At 36.7% G+C, this 26,171-nt stretch overlaps 1 protein-coding gene across 5 annotated transcripts in view; it reads left to right on the forward strand.

Annotated features, from left to right (window-relative positions):
* The window catches only part of ARHGEF10 (Rho guanine nucleotide exchange factor 10), a 106,712-nt gene extending 80,541 nt beyond the window's left edge, over positions 1-26,171 (forward strand). For all 5 annotated transcript variants that reach the window (XM_041420554.1, XM_041420569.1, XM_041420579.1 and 2 more), the window contains 5 exons: positions 966-1,123; positions 9,696-9,838; positions 15,584-15,758; positions 22,251-22,373; positions 24,336-26,171. In XM_041420554.1, coding sequence (XP_041276488.1) covers positions 966-1,123; positions 9,696-9,838; positions 15,584-15,758; positions 22,251-22,373; positions 24,336-24,850 — 1,114 coding nt within the window. In that variant the 3' untranslated portion in view covers positions 24,851-26,171. The remainder of the gene's footprint in view (positions 1-965; positions 1,124-9,695; positions 9,839-15,583; positions 15,759-22,250; positions 22,374-24,335) is intronic.

Here is a 26,171-nt window from a genome sequence, read left to right on the forward strand (position 1 = left end):
ATAAAGTATCCAGGTGTTATCCCGTGACCTCAAGGTATCCTTTCCACTTAAATAAAGGATAAAATGGACTCTACATTATTTAAAATTACACCGTGTGGTATTTGAAATTAAAGCAGGGCATCTTTTTGATGAAAGAGGATTAGTTCATCATATCTGAAAAATATAAATACTACTTTTGTTACATTACAAGGTAATCTTCAGGTATTGGACAATTTTCAAATGGCAAAGAGGAGTCCATTAATCTTCTGCCCTGTCATATTATGCAGGATTTGTCACATGAAAAAAAAAAATTGCTGTTTACTATTGACATTAATTACTTTGCTGCCTCTGGACTGATGGCCTACTGAGCCATCCCTTGATTTGTAGTGTTGTAGAACAAGGCTACATGTTCTAAACTTACAGGTCAGTTAGTAAACAGATCTTGTTAGTGAGGCCATAAGTGTGTAAATACATGTGATTTTTGGAGGTGTTTGTAACCAGTATAAATGAAGGAGATCAAAATTTTCCAAGGAAAATGCCATTCTAGAAATTAGTGATTTAACTCCAGATTTAAAAATATTCTTACCATACCCAGTGTAACAATCAATAGGAATTGTGGAAATTTTAAGTGTAAGTGATGTCTGGTAGTGAGTTTTTCTTTTCTTCTCCCTAGTTTTCCACGTAATATATATTTTTTTAACTAATTAAAGTTTTAGATAGACTCATAATAAGGACTTTAAGCAGAATTTTTATTATGTCTCTTTTTTGAATAACTGTTTCTGCAGACAGGATAATATGAATGTGTTGTCATATGTCAATGTTAAGTAATTACAAGTTGTCTACACAGACATTCTGGGGTGTCAAGAATTGAAGGAGAAAATCCTCTTTCCCCCAATATTTTATTTTAAACTTCTCTTTTGCATATTCTAGCAAGAACTATGTAAAGCAGAATTTCACAGTCTGTTTCTTCTTGCTTCTTTCTATAGCATTTCTATTTACAAAAGTTGCCAAGGCTCAAAGAAAATTCGACTTCAACACTTCTTCACTCCTGAAAAATCAACTGTTATGAGCTTAACATACAGGTCTCAGTACTTGTTTGCTGGCTTGGTAAATGGAAACGTCTCAATCTACACAAAAGCAGAAGGTAATGCTGCATAGTGATATGATTTGATGGCATCCTGAGGAACTGACATGTCAGTGTATTTTGGCAGAAGTAATTTTCCACTAATGTATTTTCTGAAAATTCTTTGCAAAACTGCTGAACTGGGATTTCTGCTCTTTCCGGTATGTCTGAAGAGACTTGTCTCTTTTTGAAGGATAGTAGGAACTTTGATACTGTTCCCACTTTTACCATACATGCATATGACAATTGATTTTCCCCCTTCGCTCGAACCCTGAAGTCTTCAGTGTTGCAAAAGTCCAGAAATTTATGTGCTAACAACAGTACACAGTATTTTACATGGCACAGTGCTTATTTCTCTCAACTACCAAGTATTGGTGTTTATGAAATGCAGAAATCCCCTGTTGGTAGAGATTTTCTGTATATTTCATTCCATTTTTACTATACAGATGGGATAAGTCTTTCCTATGTGTGCAGTTCATGTATTTTATGGTAGGCCTCCTTTTTCTATTAGTATCACAGTTGGTTGTTTTGTATCTAGCTAAATAGTTGGCTAAAATATTTGAATAAAGGAGAATCCCAGGCAGTTTTTCTGAACCACAGCTGTCTTTTCCAGAGCTGGTTCAGGTGCTTCCAGTACATCTCACTAACTTCCCTGCAGTATTGCATATATATAGCGATTCAGTTCAAAATCAGTGAGGCTTTGCTCAGAGTTTGAAACCTTAATGTTTTAAGTGAAATGTTAGCACAGAGACTCCTAACCTTGCAAAGCAGAGAGCCAGCAGAGACCTGCCTTGTTTGTGTGAGCTGCAGTAATGGTGGTTGTCATGCTTCTCTAATGAGGTGGGCCCTGTGAACAGTTCATCTGCATTTGTGTGGCACTGCACCTTGGCTACTAAATCCTACCAGTCTCTAACTGAGGAACCAAATCAGTATCTGTAATCTTGGAACAAATTATGTGTTCACTATTAGATCATATAAAGATTTTGTTTGGGAAAGGTACAGGATGCCTTTTTTTTTTTCCCCAAGCAACAAAGGATCTAGGAAAAAGTGCTGGGAAAGAAACTTCCTTTGTCCAGTTGTTGTCTTCAACCCAGTAGGTTTCCTGTTAAGCTGTTGTCTCTGATCCAAAGCCAGGCATTAAATTTCAGTTCCCTTTAAAACATTGGTTTTTATCACTGAATAGCATTTTTTTACTTTGCTTTTGTGCTACAGGAATGAGGTCTGGAGCCTAGATTAATAATATTTTTGGTATTTCAGTTTCTCTACATACCTGGGAGGGGTATTAAAGTGAATCTGTCATCTTCTCTGAAAGGTGTTGGTGTATTTAAGCTGTTTTAAGACTGCAATTACTATCACTCAACTTCTTCCAGAAAAGACCACTTCAAAAACACAACTGACATCCTTGGCAGTATAGCTAAGAAAGGATTCATGGGTTGCATATCTACAGAGAATGTTAAAGGTGGGGCAGAGCTGTTAACCAGAGTGCATTACAGTCTGGTTATGGGATCAAGGTTGTTGCATTGACCAGGATCCCCTGTTTGTCTTCTTCTGAAGACACAGTTTTTGGGCAGTGAGGTGTTCATAGAGCCTGTCACAGTCTGAGTCATGATCACTGGAATTTTGAGTTGGGAAATAATTACATTTTTCTGACTCTTGTCAGTTAATCTTGTAGTCCCTCTCCTTACTGCTTGGTCAGTGTGGCTTATTTCAGTTCTCCATGGTCCATGGAAGTTGTGTGATTGAGCTGCTGCCATGTTAACATCCATCTTCCTTATGTTGGCTGCTGTGGTTATGTGAGGCACTCAGCCCTGGAGGGGTGTTTTTATGAGCACTGACCTATTTACCAAACAAAGGAATCCAAGCAGTGAAATGGGAGGGAGGGGGAATGCAACCTCTGAGGAGCTTTGTACAATTCATCAGGGCTGCCTTCTGTTCTGCAGAGGAGGTTACTTTTCAGCCACTTCAGCTTGGGTTTTGGTCTGCCATCATAAAAGAGATCAAGTAAAGATTTAAAAGTGAATGTGAAATATATCACTGCATTGCATCTTGATTTGAAGCCTGAGGAGGACAAGTGCTGTGAGATGCACGGGAAAAAAATGGTTGTTACAGGATTCCGTGAATGAGACAGGATAACCTTTCTTCTAGGATGAAAATCTATCTCACAGTCTGTGACAGAGTTGAGGTCCTTTTGTCTTCCTCCCTGGGCAGCAACTGTGTGGATCAGTTCAGCCACTGAAGCTCAATGCCTTACTCTATGTAGTCAGAGACCCATGATTTGTGTCATTTTTGTCATTTACCCAAATAGCTCTAATTTCTCCAGTTGTTCTCAGAGAGGTCAGTGTATATATATATATATATATACATGATGTTTGTTTACAAAGAGCAAGTGCTTTCTTCTGACTTTCTTCACTAGAGAACTATGTCAGATCAACAGCATCCAGAGTGCTCTGGCTGCAGAAAATCTTGTCTTGAAGTAGTAAAAAATGGAAACTGAGAAGTCTGTACAGTAAACTAAGGAGCAAATGCCATTTTAGTGGGACAGTAGGAGGTGCACAACTTCCTTTCTGGAGGGTAGTCATATTTTACTGAGATACCTCTGTATCCATATACTTTCACATATGAGGTAAAAAGTACTTAAGTACTTTTTAGTATTTTACGTATTTTTAAGTACTTTAAAAGACATAATTTAATGTATTTGAACACAAATGGAAAGAAAAGTCTTGAGGTGCTGATACCATAAAATCTACTTGGCTCTTAAATGTGAGCTAACATGGTGATTTGTGAAAATATCACAGAACACTAGGATGCAGGTCAGCTTATATGTTAATTGTAAAAACAGTACCCCTGATAATTATCCTCACTAATCCTTAATTTTATGTGTGTGTGAAGACTTATTTTGGGAACTGTGAGACAGCTAGTAAATTAAATTCTGTTCTGTATAGGAAAGGGAGTGGTGCAGATTGCAAAATTTCTCTTTTGCACAGTTATCAGTCTGAAAAATTCTGCCTTTAGTGTTTGCCTCTGGCTGAGTTAATATTTCCATGAAAAACATGCTTAGAAGAGGTTAAGGGAAAAGTGTGTTGTACTGTCTTTGTTTAAAAAACATAACAAAACCCCTTTGTGGTGATTGCAGACAGCCCAGCAGATGTGTTTTCTGAGTGATGTAATGGCAAAAAAGGTCAGCGCGTGTTTGACTTCCATTCACAAAAGTATCTTAGGAAAGGGAAATCACAATCTTTATATAATATAGGTGTATTGTTCCTGATACACTGTAGTCAGTTCCAGCTTCCTTTCTGCTGGACATTGATGTACATTTCCTTTTCATAAAGTCCTGTAAAGAGTACAGGAGAGAAACAGGAAAAAGAAAATAAAAACTCAGAATTGTTGTGGCAGAAAGTAGAATAATTAATATTTAAGTAGTTCATTAAGAGTTTGGTCCAGTGAAATAATAGCTGAGGCAATTTTGGCCATGCACAGAACAGAAGAGACTTCACTGGTAAGAACTTAGGGAGCACTGAAGTTGGTCAGAAGTTTTGATTACTTCCCATAGAGGAAGTCCATAGAGGCTTTGTGACACTAATCAATGGAGCATTTTCCGAGGATTAATATAAAGGAAAATGGAAAAAAAAACCTGAAAGGAAACACACGAGTAAGGGAAACCGTTATAACAGTGAAGGGGTAGCAAGTCAGTTGACTGGTGAGGTACCTTGATGGATTTGGTAAGGCCCTTGTGTCCTCCGAGAAATGGAAGAAAGGAAGAATATGTGGAATGTAAAATGCTGATGTCAAAGTCAGAGCTTGAGTGGATCCATGTATTGCTCTAGCTTGTCTGAAGAGTGGATTTCTGGCATGTGATTGCCACTTCAAGTAGACATTGTGAGAGGTATTGCTGTGAAAAATAAACAGTGGTATTTAGCTGTTAGGGAGAGGACTAGAGCAGTGATACTGAAATGGAGATAAAATACTCCATTTGGAGTGTCACATTATACTCATCACCAGAAATATGTTGACACTGCTTTCAGTCTTATTTGTGTATCTCATGCCAGGACCTCAGCACCACCCCCTGTATAACTGTAGGAAGAGCTCTGTCAGCTGTTTGGCTTGAAGAATTTGATGCATGTGGGAGAAAAATTGAGTATGCATGCACAGTGTAGGACATTCCTAGTTACAAATTGTTTAGAAGAGCAGGCCTGAGTGTCTCATCTTATTTTCAAATTATAAGGAATGTGCTAAACTTTTGACTTCTGTAGGTACCATTTTACTCCACCACAGTGCTGGGTTATGTACCATGTGATGGAAAAAATGTTTGTGCTCCAGTGCACTAATTAACCAAGACCTGCTGTTCCCAGGGCTGGGTTGGCAGCTCTGTTGAAGGCATCAATAGTGCTGCTAAGCAAGAGAGGAAGCTGTCAACAAAAACGCTTGCTGGGTTCAGCTTGACTGAAAATATAAAGGAAGGGAAGACTACTGCAAACTTTGAAAAGAGTTTCTGAGGAAATGAACTATATGTTAATAGGTTATCTCACATGAAGACCTGAGTGAACCAACTAATTACAATTTTTAAAAGTACTAAATATTTAAAATATTTACAAATTAATAATAGGAAGCCTATTCCTATAAATTATTGTGAAATAATTTTACTTCCTTCATTGGGTTTTCTGGAAACAATCCACAGAAGGATAAAATGAACATGGTTTTAAATCTTTTCCTATAAAATGGACATTGTTTTAAAACTTCTTATATTCACTCAAATTTAATCAGATAGGGAGATAACTAATTTTTCAAATTCATAAAAAAATCACAAGACGAATAGCAAAATGCACAAATGGAAATAATGCCCTTTTACACTGAATTCTTGGAAATATATTATGAGCATGAGAGACCTTACTTTGATGCAGCTAAACAGCCTGATATATGCATTGCAAGATACTGTTCAACACTGGTGTATAAACTATGGCATGTAACTTCTGGAGAAATATAAGTTAAAAAGAGTATAAAAAATTGTGGCACAACACAGTGACATAACACAGATCTATTAGTATTTAAAAAAATCCATCTTCTATTTTTCTAAAATACTTGTCTAATATGCAAATATCAGACATCCTATATACAACATAAATATATGACAGCTAATTTCCAGAAGCCCCTGGATTCATTTCTATCTTTGACCCTGTTCTCAGATTTTGTAGACACATCTTTCCTACAAACAGCTGTACCTGCAATTCATATAGTACACCTTGATATTCTGTTGGCAAAAGTTTTATCTTGGCTTCTATTTCTTGCTTCTTTTCTCTTTTGCCAGGAAAAAATAAACCTATTTTAATCAGTAACTAACAAAGGATTTTATAGCATCAAACGAAGCTATTCCTTATCTTTTTTGCAAGTGCTGTGACTAATTTTGAGTACCTGGATAGTGCGAGTTGTTGAAACTACTTACATAAGCACGTCTTGAATCTGCAGGTGTTTACACAAGGCAGATTGAGATAATGCTTCTTTTCCCTTAGATTTTAGAAGCAATGGACATTGGACCAGACAGATAACATGAAACAGCCAGTGTCAAATATGAAGTCTGTGCAGGCAGGTATTGAACAGGGTCTGCTGAGATCTGGAGAGAGAGGGAGGAAGAGTATTAAGTTTTCTTTTAAGTGTGATTTTGATAGTGTTAAACCACTTGTGAGCTAGACACAGACTTGCTAAGTAATTTTGGAAATGGGTGATAAAAATTCTTGGTCAGCAAAATGAATTCGTGATCTTACTTTTAGTCAGCAGCCTGTGGTTAAAGCATTTACAGAAGTATGTTGGATTATCAGGCTTAATCCCTTGCCTTGCTTGAGTGGATTTTAACCCATACTTTCCACTCTCAAGAGATTTCCCTGGCTGCCACAAAATGAAAGGAGATGCACAGGGCTTAATTTGTCCTGGTGCCATTCCACTTTGTATAATTAATGAATCATTCACTGAAGCAGGGTCCAGGACACAGCTGACACATCCTTTGAATACTGTTCTAATTACTAGACCAGAGAGTGTCCCCCTACCCATTTTCCCCCTCATCTCAGATGCTGTCTGATCTAGAAGTTTTTGCAGGAGGAAATAAGAAAGCACCAGAGTATAGCCTTATCACATGACTAGTGTCATAGGGTAGAGTGATAGCTTTGGATCTTTCCTGGGCTGATACATCAAGTGGGATTTCAGACATATTTTTTCAAGAAATTGTGGTAACATGAAAGACATGAAGCCTCTATCTCACCTTCTTTGTATGCCCAATCCTATGGAACTCTTAAACTGGACTGTCAATTACTGTGTTAACACACACCCCACAGAAAATGGTTTTGTGAGAACTGAGTTTTTTTAGGCATATGTGTTGAATCAGATATTCATTGCTCAGATGGTATTTATAACATTGATAGTATTTAAATCAGCTTCTTACATTGGAGATCGTTACATGGAGATTATTAGTAAGACTTAATGCTTAGTCATCTGAGGAGTTACATGGAACTTCAGGGCACAAAGGTCCAGATTTATGAAAAAAAGAAACACATTAGATGTTTGAAATTTAATTTAAGCAAAATGGCAATGAATCACAGTTGAGATCCTGAAAATCCTTATTTTCCTGTTGTTTCAGTATCAGCTATGCTTTATATATAAATTAATGTATACCTTGAATGTATTTAAGAGAAAGACTTGTCAAGTTCTGTGACTTTTGTTTTATATTAATTGTTTTTCCAGTGTGAAAATATAACTAGAAAAGATAGCTTTTTGCTCAGCATATCTGCTCTTTGCCCAAACTCATAGTCCTTATCCTTCAGAAAAGACAGGAAGAATGTACCAGAATTATGCTGGGTTTATCCCTAAGAATGGTGCCATGTACAGATAGTTGTTAAACTTCTGTAGTCAGCATCCCTTGCACAATGAAAATTGTGACACACGTGTGCAGCTTCACTCTCTGAAGACTCTGCACTGCCTGCAGTGCTTACAGCAATCATAGAGTATGGACAGCCTCCAGTTTGGAATTGAATTTGTGGGTAATGTGGTTGCTAAAGAATGGAAACTTTTCCAGAAGTTTGTTTATTACTAATAGTATGTATGAGTCAGAGAGAACACGGAGTGACTCTGACATTACTGGGAGAGTTTGCAGGCTAATAACTGGAAGCACTCTTCTCAATGCAAACTAAAATAATGAAAATTATTTTGACAACCTAAAACTAAATGTCACTTCTACAAAGATGCTTTCAGAAGAGAGCCACATCCTGAGAATGACTCAGCGAAGGTTGTATCTCACAGATGACAGAAATTTTGAGAAGTACTCCAGAACTGAGGCTTCTCATTATTGTTGTTGCTACTGTGATTGGTGAAGCAGGAAATTTTGTACCCCTGTTCCCTAAGCAAATAATAGAAGATGCACTTGTTTTCAGGAGGGAAAAGGAAAAAAATTGTGCTTAAGTGTCTGCCTAAAGATGTGTTTACTTTGGTCTCATCAATCAAAATTTAAGTGGTTACTGAGTTGAAACCAGTGTCAGAAAAGTAAACTTTTCTGCAGCTTGTGCAGGAAGAAGGTTTTTCAATGAAGAAGAAATGGAGCTTTTTGAAATATTTTATCTCAGGGTAAAACCCAGTTACTTTTAGCAGATCTTTTTATTATTAATAAATCATAATGTATAGAAATGTCATCTTTGAGGCTATATTCAGTGAGCACTTAAAATATACAGACTAATATGAAAACATTAAAATTATTATTGATGTACTTAACATGTCAATTTGTATGTATAAAAGAGAAAGCCACAACTGTTTCAAGAAGCCTGTGTTGCTGGTTCTTAAATTTGGGGATAAATAATCTCCTAGGCCTTGTTTCAAAGAGATGGCAATTGTGAGTGACCATAGCAGTAGGAGGAAGCATGCAGTTCTTAGCAGAACCTCTGTGAATAACTGTGCCCCATACACATGCATAATTTAATTTAGAACTGCTAAAAGCAGTCCGAAGAAAACACTGTGGGTTTTATAATTAGAGGGAAAAGTAAGAAAAGTGAAGGTATGGCACAAGACCAGGTTTTAATTTCTTCTTTTTTTGGGTCTTAATTTCCATCTTAATTGAAGCATCTGGTAGTAGGAAGGTCCATTCCATCAAAATGCTCTTAGAGAGTGAACTGCACTCCTTACAGCCTACAGTATAAATCTTCCTGACGACTGTGCACATGAAGGATGATTCTGTCCTAGTTAGAAATTGATTCATCTTGAAATAAGTTGGCTGTGAGCTCCTTCTGAGTTGGAGACAATTGTGTTAGCCTTGGATTTCTGACTGTATTTCCTCTGGAAGGGAAAGCAGTTGTATCAGAACAGCAATGTGGTATTCCTGCATTATCATTTAATCTAGGTAAAATTTACTCTGTTGACAGTTATATGAGTTCTTAGGTTTGGTTTTCTCCTTAATGTTATTTTAGCCTTGCAAATTTACTCTGGAAGCTAAAAATAATCATACACAAATCACAGTGTGGCTTGAAGTGTCAACTTGCAGAAATTCAAACAGTGGACTTTTCAGAACTGTTCTAAAGCAAAGATTTGGTTGTGTATAACCTTTCTTCTTTTTTTTTTATTGAAGATGGGACATGGAACACAGAACCTCAGAAGGTAGTTAAATTGGGTGTTCTACCTGTTAGAAGTCTGCTTGTGATGGAGGAGACCATTTGGGCTGCATGTGGTGGACAGATTTTTATAATCAGCACTGTGACGCATTCCATAGAGGTAAACACTTTTGAAAGCATTGCTCACCTATTATGCTTCAGGGTATAAGTGGTGAAATTTTAAAGATGAAAATGTGTTTAAGAAGCATCATGATTCAGGAAGCTTTTTATTGAATGTGGTTTCAGTTCTTTTAAATCTCATTTCCTTAGTTGGTAATTCTGCAGTTGTGTTCTCTGCTGATGTCTCATCAGACCTTGCTGCCATTTACCCACTGGTTTCCATAAGGTGCTTGGAAATGACAGAGTATTTGGGGCAAGAGATTTACTTTAAAATGAAATCTGAGGTAAAGCAGCAGAGAACTGGGTGCCTATAGGCACATTTTATGTTAATTACAGAAGAAGGTTTAACTGAGAGACTGCCTCTATACAGTTCGATGTTACTTGTACCTTGCAATAATTTCATAATATATTTTTGCAGAGTTTTGCTTCTCGGTGGCCTACAAAAATTTTATTTGCATAAGAGCAGTTTCTGATGAATAGTCACACAAAAGCTGGCTTTTTCAGAATGAGAGAAGAGTCTTAAGGGTTCAAACTCACATTTGTGACCACATTTTCCAGAAAATGTTAAGACCTTATTTCTGTCCAAATTGCAGCTTTCACCAAAAAATATCTTAGTAGTCCAAAGTTAAGAGTTGATGAAGCATCACGATTTCAACCTCTCCTTCAACCTACAACAGTGTCACTGAATTGTATGATGTTTACAGCCATGAAGTTTTTTCAAACAGGAGTCATGATGAGCTCACAGCCTCCTTCTTTGTGTGCTTTGTTGCTGCATTTTTTTCTTTGATGATAGTGTTTTCTCCCAACAATTGTCTGTTTGGTACAATTGATTCTGTGAGTCACTGTCATGGGTTTGCAGGGAAATAGCTAACATCCTAATTTCCTCTGTCTTTTTCTGTGTTTTCTGAGAGATTTGTTTCATCTAATAAGATGGATCTTATATTCTCTCCTACTTTGCTTTTCTTTAAGGCTTGTTTTGTTGGTAGTTTGAATGGTGTGATTAGGGAAAGATTTTGGATGAGTGATTTGCATAGGTGCTTGAAATGGACTTTTGTTAGTTTCACAGCCTCTGGGACACATGGTTGCTATTTTACAGTCTTTAGTAAAATCTCTCAGATTCTCACTAGGAAAATGGTAAGAAATCACAGCCAGGTTGTTCCTGTGTGAGGCTGGATACATACAGCCAGATCTCTGTAAATAGGTTTGGCAAGTCTGGCCTAATTCTGTAACACAGCTCTCCCTAAGTCTGGTGGTATGGCTGCAGTTTGGGCTATGCTGGGCTGTTTTGGCAGAGGAGAACAAACCCAGAGTTAAACAAACTTTGAGGATTAAAGAATGTTTAAAGCTTACTCTGTCATAATACAGTAAAATGTCATGGACTGCAGTGTTGAAAACAGAAGTTTGGAAACATAAAATAACAAGTACTCTACCAATATCTCTCAGACATGGCAGTTTCATTTTTCAGCTGTTACTACAGATTTTCCTACAAAAGCATCACAGGAGGTTTCTTCTCATTTCTCAGCTAAGCCATCTGTTGTATTCAGAGCTCAGGTTATTATAGGTCTGTTGCACACACAATAAGTGCTGCAGCAAGCAACAGATAAGAAATGGTGCATATGGGTTGAATAATGTTTTTTCAATATAAATGAGTTTCTTCAAGAACATGATGATTTTCTGTACATCTGGCTGAGGGTCATCTTTTTAATTTCACACAAATATCCATGGCATAGCGTGTCATCTTCTTCATAGAATTGTGAATGAGTGATGATTTTCTGTTGCTTCTTTATGGGTATTAAGACATACTGATCTTTTTCTCATCATCTCACCAGACTAAACAGTTCTCTAATGTTTTCAGTGTTGCTGCCTACTTAGTGACCTGGCTTGTTTTGATAACTTCCTAGGTTTATGTTTCCAAAAGTGATCTGCTATGTTGTCCTTCCCATGTTCACTGGCAATATTGTTTTGATATTATACAATATATGCAGCAATTTAAACTCTGTTTATATCAAATATTTTAACATCTGAGCTGCCTCTTCCATACTGTGAAGAGCAGAATATTTGCTATGAGGGGAAGCAGGAGCAAGGAAATGTTTGTTCTCCCTCTGTGCTCACTCACTGAAAGTTAGTTGTAATGATCTGACTCAATATCTTTTGCATAAACTTGATCTTCACTCCATCAGCAGGAATCCAGTTGTTGCACAGGGCTCACCTGTTACTCTTCCCTCTTCACTGAACTCCTTTGTATTTCCATATACATAATGTGGAGATACTCCCTGTATACTGCAATGCAGCTGCTTGCTACTTCATTGCTACTGTCGTGCATGTATACTATGTGCTCTGTGTCATGTACCTTATCTGTAAAGGCATCTGGCAAGATTTTAAGGCCATGTTTGTGCAAGTCCATGAGCATATTCAAGTCTGTTTTTTAAACTTGTCCTTGTGAGGCACTTTTTGCTTCACAGGTATCTCATATTTAACTGTGTGTGCATTTGCTAAGTGCAAAGTACATTATCCTTGAAGACAAATCTCATTCCATGCCTTCTTGCTTTGCTAAGATTTTTATTTACGATTTTTTTTCTTTCTTAAATAATTTTTAGTAAATGAGCAGGTTTGGCATTGTGTATATTGGATTTGGATATTACTCACTTCTGCTTTTCTCCCCCTCTGATGTGGGTAAGACTCTCGATTCACTTGTTCTAATGATATGTTATTGTAATAGAATGTTTTAGGTAATGTCTTTTATTGGCACAATGCCCCAAACTGGCACAATGCCTCAAGATCTTTGGCAGGGCACACATGAGAAATGCATCAATTGCTGTTATATATTAATTACATACTCTGATCCTCTTTCTGTGAAGAAGAAATTTGTCGCTTAGTTTTGACCCCAGATCTGACAGTTGTATTGCAGTTGGGTACAGACATATGTCCGATAATGGTCTCTGTGCCTGGAGCTCCTTGTACTCTGCAAAGGCAGTTTGTTCCTGTTTCAAAACTTCAGAAAGTGCCAGAGTATTTAATAAAGTCACTGGTTGAGCGTCATTCTATCCTAGTCTGTTTTGTCTTGTTTTTAAAACTTTGCTATCTATACAGGGGTTACACTGAAATGTTCGTCTGAGTAAACAAAAATATGGAAATCCCTGTGCATGAATGTGTGTTGCCCAAGTGTTGTACCTTCTTTAAAGCAGTGAAAGACATTTGTTTGATGTCGAAGGTAATGGCATCCATTGTCCTCTTCACCTAAACTTGGAGAAATTGTGGTTCATCTCTTGGTGCAGCAGTTTGGTGTAAGTGAGCACTCCCTCAAAAGAAGGGCTCTGCTGTGTCCCACACTGCTGGAACACTGGTGAGCTGCACTGGGCTGTGGCATCCCCGGTGCCTTCTGCAGCTCCCGTGCTGCTGTAGTTAGAATGGGAGAGCCTGAGGGGGAAAAGCCAGGCAAGAGGAATGTAGGTATGAAAACTAAAAGAGAAAAAGCAATTTAATTCAATTCTTTTGATAACAAAAGGAATAAGTCATCTTTGTTCCTTTGTATCTGTATTTCTTTTTATAAAAAGAAAAGAAACTTAGAAGACCAGCTCACAGGTTTTCAGATAGACGTGTAATTGAAACAGATGTCAAAGATATCCTTTATGCAAAAATTTATGCATAAGAAGGTGCAGTTTTGGGATATGTTCTTGCTCCATGTTAGAGGACCCTTTCAATGAGAAGAATAGTTCTTTCTACAGGCCTTGTCATGTTTTCAGTATACAGTTTTACTTCAACTGGGTCTGTGTGTTCCAGCAGGCAGCTGTACAAATGGCAGGACAGACTTAAGTGGGAGTATAATGAGCTGGCTAGTAAAAATGGAATGTTACAAAAATGCATGTGCAAGTTGTTTTCAGTGGCACCAACATAGTTGTCAGCTGTGGTTGGATCACTCCAGAGAAAATTAGTTTTTTACAATCTTCTTCATTTTTCTTCTAATTTCAAAAAGTGCTGGTCAGCACTCTTTTCAGCACTCTTCAGCAGCTGTGGGTCTGTCCCCTAGAAGTTCTCAAAAGCCATTTAGTCACCAGTGTAGAGATGTATGAATCTATTAAAAAAAGTGAGTAGTTTAGAATTCTTTTTTTGCAATGGAACATGCATGATTAGAATATCAGCAAATCTAGTCATAAGGGCTGTTTCTGACTTTGAAAGATTTTTTAATGGATAAATTCTTCTGTATAATAAATCTTATGATTTTCAAACTGTGTGTATCATTTGGTAATGAATTAATACTAGTTACCTGAGGAAAACAGTGAATATAAATGTGTCTGCCAGAGTTGATTGCCTTACATTCAGCAGTGTTGTTATTCAAAGAATCAAAAGGTAATACAGTAGCACTCAAAAACTGAACCACTGCCTGACAGCTGAAGAGAAAATTCTGTTTATTTACTAAAACTGAACATTTGGAGAATAATGTTAACAAATGAAAAACACAAAAGATAATTCCCATCCTCTTTAAACGGCAAATTTCTCTGTGAAAATAATAGTTGATGCAGTAATAAAGTATAAAAAAAAATTTAAGTGCTTAGTAAACATAATACCAAAAGTTATTCTTTGTCTCTGATCTCAGCCTGTTAGTTGAATTTTGATGGAAAATTTGGACAATATATCTATAACCTTATTATATTTAAATTTTAATGAAAAAAATGCCAAAATGGAACTTAATTGTAACACCTGAAAAAATTTAAGTGTATTTCACAAGGAAGGAGGAGGTACTTCTGCATTTTATCTGCAAATGTAATAAATAATATATAATACATTAAGTGAATATTAGAGCACTTATTACTTCCATACTCCTCAGTGAGAGATTTTTATCCAAGGAACAGTTTGTCATTTATTTAGCTAAGTAAATTTTGTGTTTATCAGACTGGCTCTCTGATAATAGCTGGCACAACAATAAAAGGCTGTGTTCAACTTCAGAGACAGTCTTCTTACAAGACAAAACTGGAGGGAAAACAATCCTTCCTTCTTATTAATGATTAAGAAACTTTACTACAGCTTTATCGCACATGTTAATAGAGACATACAGAGAGAGAGACTGGCTCTAGATCAAGGAAAAAGGTCTATCATCAAAGTGTTGCGTTACTTACATTTAGAAAGAGAAGCACCAATTCTTTGAAGGACAGGAAAACAATATAGCTAATACTTGTGAAATTCAGAAGCATCAAAAACCAAACTGCCGTATTAAGGCTGACATTGCTATGTGTGTAATTGTGCAAATAATTGTGTGTTTGTATTCTTAAACACTCTACTTTCTCAATATGACTTTTTATTACATTGTTATTCTTGTTATGAAATGATCCCCAGCAGAACAAAAGAAAAGTATTTTATATTGTTGAAATATAAGTTCTGCTGTAGATAAAAGAACAGCTGTGGTAGTTTCCTCAAAGGAGTATAAATAAAGAAATACAAAATCCTTTTAAGTCTGAGCTGTTTTGGGCTTGCCAGCCCCTGTGATGCAATATTTTTAAAAACTAGAAAATCTGAGTTAATCTGTTAGGTGGAACCCTGCCTCAAGAGCTGAGAATCCTTCTATACTAATGATGATATATTTCCAAAAAAAGTCCCAGGGAAATTAACACATCATACCTTTCTGTCAGAACATATACTGAGCAAGGCAGAGGAAGCTTTGTCCTTGTCAAAGAGGATGAAGATACGGTGCTTACACTGAAAAGCTGGTAAGAAAGGTTGAGTGATATCCTTGACTTGCATTTTGTTGCAGAACCATTTTGAAGCCCATCAAGAGGAAGGGATGGTTATCTCTCACATGGCTGTGGCTGGAGTGGGAGTCTGGATTGCCTTCACATCAGGATCTGCCCTTCGACTGTTCCACACAGAGACGCTGAAACACCTCCAGGATGTTAACATTGCCACACCTGTTCACAATATGTTGCCAGGTAGCTGAATTGCATCACATGGTAACGTTTTTGTTTTATCACTGTTGTTCTTTGGTGCTGTAGATTAGGCTAGAATCACAAGATTCATCTCAGACTTTGAGTCTGGTAAGTGTCTCCTGACTGTTGACTACAGTAAGTCATAGTCCATCTCCTGCCTGGTGAACAATGTGTGCAGTGAGCTGGCCGAGTAACAGCAGGTTGAGATAAGCAGGTGGATTCTTCTGTTTGGTCATATTTTTTGTGTGACTCTGAAACAGCTGGACAATGTAATCTATCATGAAATTGTGTTTACTTTGCAGAGATTAGCATTTGCTTTTGGAAGCTTAGAATCTAGTACATGATGGAATCATTTTGCCTAGGATCTGGACCAAAAAACCACTTTCTTACTTTTAGTTATATCAGTAGATCCAGGGAACTCAGCTGAACCACTCACATGCTGCCATTTTGGAGTGTGTTCAGTGTTTTGCTGACCCGAGCTCTAATTTGGTGAATGAAATTATTAGTTTTAAATCTAACCTGTGGTTGTTAGGATAAAAATTTAAAAATTAAAACTCTTTACGTGTTTTAAGACAGAAGCTGTTCAATAAGCAATAAGTTGAAATGGCTTGTATCAGTTTAGCAAGTGGATGACAAGGACCTCAGCATCAGCAACACATCAGGTGGGAGCTGGGACTGTGCTGGGAGGAGAGAGACAGAAAAGTGGTCTTGGCATGGCTGAGCATGAGGTATCCATGAGTGGACAACCATTCTTTCTGTCTCTCCCTGTTCATAGACTGGAATAGACCAAGGTTCTGCAGTTTTTATGGGCAATATGTGTGCCAGCTTTATTGCTTAGTTTTTCTAGCTGAAGCCAGTTCTTCCCACACAGAGATTATATTTATATTCTCACAGGAGTCAGGTACGAATCTTACATCAAAAATGTTTCACTTTTTCAATGTCTTCTTCTTAGCTTGTTTTCTTTCAGATTACATTAGCTTTGCAATAAAACTCCATTATAAATTTTGTCTATTTGTTATGTTCTAGACCGGGTGCTTTTTACATGTGGTGTTTGACCGTAGGTCCAGCACTGAACAGCAGCAAATCACTTGCCTTTACATAGATAATTTGATTGAATTCATCAGAATTGTGCAAAGAAATCAAGATCAGTTGTAAAAAGAACTTTAAATGAACTTTTAGTATATTCTGCTGTTCATAGCAGGAGGAAAAAGGGAAGTAAAACCTCCCATATACATATTTTCTGCATGTAAAAATAGTCAAAAATTTAGCTTTGTGTTCATTGTCATGGCAATAAAACTGCTGATGTAACATACTATTATTTTTGTAAAAGAGTTTTAGCTAATTAGAGCTCTTTGGTGTCATTCCTACCCATTTTAGTTCCTTTTTTTTTTTTTTTCCTCAATGTCTTCACAGAAAGCACACCAGTGAATGGAAATGGAAGGCTATTTTGGGAGTAGGACATTATTATAGCAAATGTTCAAAGGGAGACTCCTTTCTAAAAATGAACTGAATTTCAATTATTTAGCAGCAGCTCTCTGGCCTGTTTATATGATCTCAAAATGCTGCAACAACAAAAGTTAAAAGACAGAGTAGTAGGAGGTTTACATAACAAAGCAGCAGTTTTGGAATTGAAAGGAGCTAAAGAATCAAGTTACCAAGTTCTGTATAGTATAAAGATAAAAAAGGATAAAAAAAACAACAAAGTGAAACTGAATTACAACATGGTGAAATAGCTGTATATTTACAATATATGTATTTGCCTTCATGAGAGATTTTTATGACATTTAAAGTAAACAGCTCTATTAGCTTTCTGAAATTAAGTAGAAGTTCCTTAATATGCAGAAATAACAGATAAGTAAAAATTCAAGTGGTGTTGAAATGAGAGAAGAAATTTGTGTAAAAATATTGCTAAGAGTCTTAAGAAGAGAGATATAAAAAGGTAAGATCTTTGTATAGCTTTAAAGAAGCTGGGCTTCTTTTCCCTGGATTTTAGGAGTAACTGATGTGTTACTAGCCCAATAGACTACCTAGAGATGTCTTCACTTAAAAGTAATGTAAATAAGAGGAATGTTGCTTCCTTAGGTTAATGAATTTTTTTGTTGTTGTTATACTGTACAAGTAAAAGAAAAATTTACTGTCACTGTTAGGAATTATTACTGTGAGTTACAGTACTTTAAAGATAACTACAGTCAGCAGAGTAGGAGGGTCTTAACCTTAATATTGAGTTCTCATAGCAGTAAATTTCCCCAATTTTGTTCTTAGGAGAAGACAGTTTTAAGTATCACAGTTCTCTGTCTTGTAAAGGACAGAATCACAGGGGAGTGAAATGGCACAGAAGGCAATTGTCCTTATGATTTGGTGAAGTTTAGTAGTGAGAAAAAACAGACTGTGTCTGACAGATTCTTTTACCTGCTGGAGGTAATTTTAAATCTGTGGCAGTCCCCTTCTGAGTTTTGGAGATCGGAGGGCTCTCACTTTCTGGAGCTGTGGAAAGTTTGTGTGTTGGAATGCAGGACTGGAAATGAAACCAGGATCACAGAGGTGACTGTGGGATAGACATTTAGTCTAGACCAGTCTGCACTACCTTTACTTCATATATCATCAAAAATGTTTCTTAATGATATATAACAAGTTTGTGTTCTGTATCGAAAGACCAAATGCCATGTGAGAAAGGAAGAGAATGGTTGAGAGGAAGAACATAATCATTGTTATAGATCCAGCTAGCTGTTTATTTCACTGTCTTCTTCACTGTGGATTCACAGTACAGCTGTATTGCTTTTAAGGAGCCCAAGCACAGCTCTATTATCTTAACAGAGGCATACTGAGCAGCAAAGAAATCTATTAACATTTGAAGACAAATACTCACACTTCACTAGTGCAACATATATAATTTGTAGAGAATGTTTATGCTTAAATTTTGTGATCTGTAACTGAAGGATCCGTTTTTCACCAGCCTTTGTTACAGCCCACCAAAAAAGTCATACTGTACATGAACAGACCACTTGTTTGTCATAGTCACAGTCAGTATTTTATTAAAGAACATCCTTAAACATGTTTTTGCTCTCAGTTCTACAAGAATTTGCCCTTCTGAAGAGACTTGTAATTACAGTGGCCTTCATACTTCATTGCTCATATGGATGATGACAGGTTACCTGTTTAACAAAGAGACAATTTCTGCTTAACTTGCCATATTCTGTTTATATCCGTATGTCCTCTCATGGCATGTGTGTTTCCTGGAAACAGATGGCAAAAGCAAAGGAAAAAAGGTATAATTTCCTCTCTACAGAAAACCAACTCTACTATGAGGCTTTACAGCTTGCTTTTTTCCCACCCTGCCAGGTGCCAGAGCATGAAATGCAGTTGCTTTATGATTGCTGTTGGGAAATGACAAAAAGATGAGAAAACTTCAGGTCAGCCCAGCAGATCTGTACAGTGGGCTGTTTTTTTACATTGTAGGAGCAGCATGGCCATGTAAGAGGATATGGAGCAATGTCCTTGCACCTAATTGAGGTTGAATTCAGATCTGTGAGGATTTATCCAGCTCTGGTGGTTGTTGTAATGGAGACCTGAGAAGGGTGAACACAGAGCAAACCATACACTTAATTATTGGCTTCAATTCCTGTAAAATCAAGATCTTGGTCAGATTATTTTACACGTTTTAACAGTTTTTTCCTCATTGGGACAGTGTGATGTAAAAGTTGCTATTTAAAGATGAGTATTTTATTGGTTTTGGAATATGTTTATCATTTTCCCTTCTTAACTGGTTAATTTGTCTGCTTATTGCATAATATATTCTGGGGAATTGGATTGACTATTTCTCTCTGAATTTGAAATACATCAAAACAAAAAGTCAGAAAATAACAAAGACAAATATGATTCAAATCTTGGCTAGCAGATACATAAATATTTTAAGTTAGTGTATTTTTAATGTGTATATATATATATATATATTTTAGTTGTTTTATGTTGTTTAAAGTATCTTCTCAGATGCAGATGTTTCCTGCTTTTCCAAGATTTCACAGCAAGCAATTTTTGTTTTGACCTTGCTGTAGCTGTTTCATGCTTTAGGTTGTGGTCAGTGTTTAATATTCTAAGTTGCTGGCTGATAAATTGCTGGTTTTACCTATGGAAACAGTAACACATATTTGCCAGGTAAAAATTACTGTCTAAAAGTTGCTTCAGGTTTGGAATATGAAATCATGAATATAATGTTGTCTTTTAAATGCTTAAAAAGCATCGAAGTTCTATTGTTTAAAAACAGGAGCATCTTGCTTCTGTAGGGGATTAAGAGGCAGCAGTGCACTTGGAGCTTTTGATAATATTAAAAGCTAAAAAATTGTGCTCAAGTATTTGTGTAGTTTGTAGAACAAGCTCTAAGTTAAGCTAAGCTTGTACCTTAGCTTGCACTTGCTGTGCTGCAGGTGGTAGGAGAGGGCTCACATGTCACAAATAAATTGAGCAAGCCTGAGCTCTAAATCACAGAATTCAAATACTGATTTTTGTAAACTCCAGAGCACAGAGGTTTGGGCATTATTTGGAACTTCTTTTGTGCGGAAGGAGTGCCTTTGTATACTTTTTTTTGGAAACTAAATTAATCCCATTAATATCTCAAAAAAGCCAAAACAAAACAACAACAAAAAAAAAACAAAAAAAAAAAACCAAACAACCAAACAAACAAAAAAAACCAAAACCCAAAAACAACCAAAAAACCTTAACATCAAACCAAACTAAACAACAAAGCCATTGAAAAGGCAAAAAAGATTAAAAAGATTTGTAATTTGTGTACAACATAGACTATTCTTGCTTATTTAGCTGAGGAAGGATGATGTGTCCTACCAGAATAAACATGTATAGCTCATGGAACTCAACAGTAGTCTCTGAAGGTCTGCACAAGTAGATGGAGCCTTTTAAACTTGTCCTTGTTACACCTGACCGGGATGACCTAATCATTGTGCCTTTAGGGTGTTTTAGGATGTGCTTTTAGATAGACAGACCTTGGATTCCAGATCTGATCCTATGTCAGTTTCTTAAAACACACCATTGCTGGGTTAGTATTTGTTTTTGTAAAGTTCTGTGAGGAAAGACTTGGACTGTGGTCTGCCTCCTGTTTTCCAGTCAAGTGCTTTGGGTGACTGTCAAGCTGCTCCTTCCCTGCTTTCCCAGTGAGTCTGTAATTCATATATTCCTGGATGTAAATTAGCTCAGCTTCAAGGGACAAGACAGAAAATGCATTCATTTGTGAAACACCATAATTAAGATCCTTCTTCAGAGTGTTGAACATGAGGGTTCACTCAAGTCAAGTCAAATGTGGAACTCAAATTCTAGACCTACTGATGAAGTGATTCACAGTTTGAGAGCTATGATGAAGATGGAATGACTGCTCTCTTACATGTAGAATTAATAATAAATCCAAGAATGTGTATGTTTTGGACCTGAAACTTCTTGAGCTTCGAGCAGAGTTTAAATGCTCCTCCCCATAAACTTGGGCAAAAGTTTGGGCAGATCATAGCTTCAGTTTCTGAAGCTTGGCAAGGACATTTTGAAAATCCATTTAAATGGAATCAAACATATTTTTAGCCACCATTGCAAGCAAAAATTACTTTATTTTTGCTAGAAAAATAGCAATCCTATAAATAATATTGTAGAAAACCATAGAATCATGGAGTAATTTTGGTAGGAACTTACTCTGGAGGCAGTCTTGTTCATCCTTCAAGAAGAAGGACTGATTAGACCTGGTTGTTCAGAGTCTTGTCCAGCCAAATTTTAAATACTTCTGCATAGGATGGAGATCCCACCACCTCTCTGAGCAACCCATTGCAGTTTTTGACCACCTTTATGGTGATGCAGCTTTTCCTTGTGTATAATAAAATTTTCCCATGCTCTAAATTTGAGCGTTTTGTGTCTTACTATATCACTGTGCACATGTGGACAGAGTCTATCTTCTGTGCATCCTTCCATCAGGTAGGTGCAGACAGCACTTCCTTTAATATCTCCAGTCCCCTGATTATCTTGGTTGGACTTCTTCCAGTATGTCAGTGCCATTCTTGTATGTGGGGACCCAAACTTAGACAGGTGGACACAGCACTTCCGATAGAGTTTCACAGATTAAAAACTAGGAGAAAAAAAAATAATCATGAGCAGCCTTGAGTTTTGAGTATAGAGTGTTACTGAGTATTGTGAAGTGAAATGTTTTTCTGTTTTATTATTGGGAATATACAAACATAACCTGTTCATAAAAGCATGTTTATAGAGACAGTCTGTGTCTACCTTTGGATGCTGTGGTTCAGAAATTTAGGGCAGAATGTTTCACATGTTCAATAATATTTAAATTGTCATGTATGTAAAGTGTAATTCCATAATCCAACAAAATATTCACCTTACAATGAGTGCTTTGCTGAATTGAGATGGTCCAGCTGATTGTGTTTGCCTGAAGTTGCTTTGATCTAGGCAAAGGTCATCACTGTTCAGTAATGGAGCACTTGCTAAACTCCACAGGGCAGCAGCGTGTCTCTGTGACCAGCCTCCTGGTGTGCCATGGACTGCTGCTGGTTGGAACAAACCTGGGCATTATAGTAGCATTACCAGTGCCACGCTTGCAGGGGATTCCCAAAGTAACTGGTGAGTGAAATTTCTCAAACAGATCGAGTACTGAAGATGTCACTTCTCTTCTGCCAGTAACTTAAGTGAATCTGCCAAATTATATGTATTGTTTAGATAAAAGTTGGAGCTGTGTGATGAAATTACACTTGTTGTTCTTTCTAAGCTTTACAGTATTATCCAGATACTTGTCTAGTTTTGTCTCAGTTGTTTGAGAGGGGACAACTATTTTTCTTTAAGAGATAGGCATTAATCCTGTTGGAGTACAGCCAAATATATGGGGATGAGAAGAGAATGCAGACAGTCTTATTTCCAGATTTAGGGAAAATAGATGCATTAGGTTTAGAGACACAGATACTTAAAAATGAGCAAGTTGTCTAACTGGTTTTTGAATAAATTGATTGTGTTCCCTTTTCCCCCAAACTGGAGACTAGGAATATATGAGAGTATATATTTAATTTTTTCAACAGTGATCAAGGTTTTTGCATTCTGGAGAGATGTATTTATGAGTTAGTTTCATATTACCCCATTTGAAATACAAGCACACAAATGCTTATATCACTATACAAATGTTTAGGCTACTATTAGAAGCAAGGTTTTAAATGTGTGTTTAATAGGGGCTTTTCCCCAGTGTTTTGGATTCAGAATTCTGCTCAGGCTTCTGTGTTGCAGAGGGAAGCTGGCAGATTTTATGAGGCAAGCTGTTTGCAGCTTCCTCCAGGGGGAAAAAAAAGCTTATGTAACTTAACAAAATGAAAATTAAATCCTCTGTGTTCAGCAAAATACGCAGCAATAATCTGGTATGACACAGGATGAATGCTTTGTAAAAATCTGGAACCTATCTTAGGTGAAAAAAAATACAATTACAAGAATAGGCATAGTTGCAGAATCAAAAAATCTCTCATTCTTCCATTTTCTGTTTTTATTATTTTGGCTTATATCATATATTCTTGCATTTATCTGGCATCAAGATTTGCCAGGTATCACAGACCTAGAAACATTACATTTAGAGATCTGTTTTTATAGTCTTTGATAACTGTATTTTGAATTTAAAAACTGTGGCTTTTCCCCATTATGTTTCCAATAGCGATAATTCATCTTTATATGAATGTACTTCCTGTAAAAGCAGAATCTGCTTTCTTAAAATGTGAAATGCACTTGGGAGTTAGGGATGGATGTAGTGATTTATAAGATTTGTGGTCTTTTCCCCTTGCTCCCTAGCTCTTTTTAATATTGTAGCTTACTTGGTAGAATTCAATTTTTTTTCTCCTTTTTTTTTTTTTTTTTTTTTTTTTTTGTTTTTTTTTTGTAAAAGGCAAATCTATTCATTCTGTTACAGCTTCTCAATTTGGCTATGTGCAATTTGTTTTTCATACATTCTAATGATTTGCACTGTGTAAATCTTCCTTGTACCACCAATATATCACTGATTAAATACTTAAAAAAAAAGGAGAAGAAATGGTTGTTCAGTCAGTTCCTTATGAATCTATAATGGTAACTAGACAACCAGAAGGATGAGTTTTAGTTCCTGTTCTACAGTGTGGATGGGTCTGTTGCAATAAAACAGATGTTCTTATACTGTTCTGGAAAGGTACAGAGGTAGAACAGGATTGATTTGGGGTACACAAAATATGTGGGGATTACTGGAGAAAACACAGTGTTACATTTGTGTTGATGCCAGCTAAAAAGCCAGCAGTATTTCTGTGCTCATGCCATAGTGAGACCAGAGCACAAAAGTACATAATCTAAAGTTCATATGCCATATTTCAGCTGACTTATTAGTCCTAAAACACTTGTGGTAGAACATTATTTTTGTACTACTTTTTTTCTGTAAATTGTGTCCACACAAGGCAAAAGACTGGATGCACATAATAGGGCTTTAAGAGTTACGCTATTCTGAGCAAATTTCATGAACTAATTATGGTAGAACACTGTGGTCTGAGAAATAATGTTCTTTAATTGTGTCTTTTCTTTTGGCTCCAGGAAGAGGAATGGTGTCATACCATGCACACAATAGCCCAGTCAAGTTTCTTGTAACAGCTACATCTATAAACAAAAAGAACAGAAACAAATTGAGAAACAGCCTCCCTCCTGGCTCAGAACCTAAGGACGATGACCAAAAGAACATTCTGCACAGTGAACGACCGGGCTCTTCCCTTAGTAACACCCAGGACACTGCAGTTTGGCTGGGGGATTCAGCAGGGTCCATTGCACAAAGAAGTGACTTGTCATCATCTTCTGGATCCCTTACTTTGTCTCACGGATCAAGTTCCCTAGAACACAGACCAGAGGACAGCAACATTTATGAGCTTCTGAAGGATCAAAATATCTCATTTAAAAGTAAAAGACAGAAATCTAAGAAAATGAAAGCAAGTTCAGTACTAGTAATTTCTGGTGGCCAAGGACACAGAAGAGTGAACAAGAAGACCAAGCAGCAACGACAAGATGAATTAGTGTCTTCAGTGATGGTCTGGCAAATCCCACTATTAAATATCTAACTGAACTAAACCCAGATTGTTTTTGCTATTAAAAAAAATGTGATATCCTTTTGTGGCTAATGCCAACTTAGGACCCAAGCAGATAGGCTTTATACACCTGGGAGCAATTTCAGTAGGCTTGGATCACAGGATTAAGGGTGCAAGACAGTCTTCACACACTTAGAACATTCTGCAGTGTTAGAGTATTGGAAAATGTTTAGCTATTGGTGCTGTCTTTGATCTTAGAAAAAAAAGGAATGTTAGGGACTTTAAAATGGTTTTAGAATCTCTTACCTTATTTATACTCACATTTATAAATATCTTAATTATGTTCTATAGCACTTAGGGAAGGCAAGGAAGATATGCCATGTCTCATGCTGGTTTCTTCTTGCATAAATCAGTTATTTCTACTTTTTCCAAAGTGACACATTGCATGGAAGAGTAGATTTTAACAAATTAACAAATATTTTTAAATCATAAGTAATCTAATGTGAGCTAGTATTAATTTTGCAAGAATTATAATAGTTTAAAACTTCATCCCACATACCAGAGTTTGGTTGGAACAAAACTGGCTAAATTAATTAATCAGTGTTTATTTCAACGTAGAACATAGATTTTTTTTAAGAATAGTAATTTCTAATGCTCAGTGTTATTAGAAATGTTGCAGTACAAAAGGCACATTAATTTTCTTGGTAGGTGCGATGTGTATGCAGCTTGTTTTTGTTATACAGAAAGTTGCAGGGATGTGGTGGCTTTGGGCAAATAGAAAATACAGATACAGGACAGCTGTGCATTGTAGTGCTGCTAGCATCCTCCCTCTGCAACTCAATATCAAAGCTAAACATGGATTGTAACATTTTTAAGGAGGCATGAATATCCAGTAAATTAATAACAAAGTTATTAATTAAGTAATTAATTGGGAAGATATATATACTAATATAGGAATATCTATAGCAAGTACAGGTAATCACTATGAGTCCTACATTAGCTGAGTTGTGCTGTGTCCCCAGGCAAGCATCTATCAAATACTGTCACAGTGCAACAGCAGAGATATGGTCATACCTGAATGACGAGCCCTCCTTTTCACCCAGTTTCAGCAAAGCACGGCCCTGTAAATGGGAATTGGAAAAGTGGGATGCAGCTTCATTCCCTCAGATGGGCAAGTTGTCACTTTGGTACTGTTAAAAGGATGAATTCTAAGTAGGGACCTGATCAACATTTTAGTCATGAATTTATGTATTTCCAAAGGAAACTTTGAATTTGGGATTCGTACTGAAAATGCCTGCTGCACTAATCTCTGCACATATGAAATACAAGACAAATGCTTCAGCTCATAAAGACA

Source organism: Onychostruthus taczanowskii, unplaced genomic scaffold (assembly GCF_017590055.1).
Source record: "Onychostruthus taczanowskii isolate IOZ18803 unplaced genomic scaffold, ASM1759005v1 scaffold11, whole genome shotgun sequence".
Classification (NCBI taxonomy): domain Eukaryota; kingdom Metazoa; phylum Chordata; class Aves; order Passeriformes; family Passeridae; genus Onychostruthus; species Onychostruthus taczanowskii.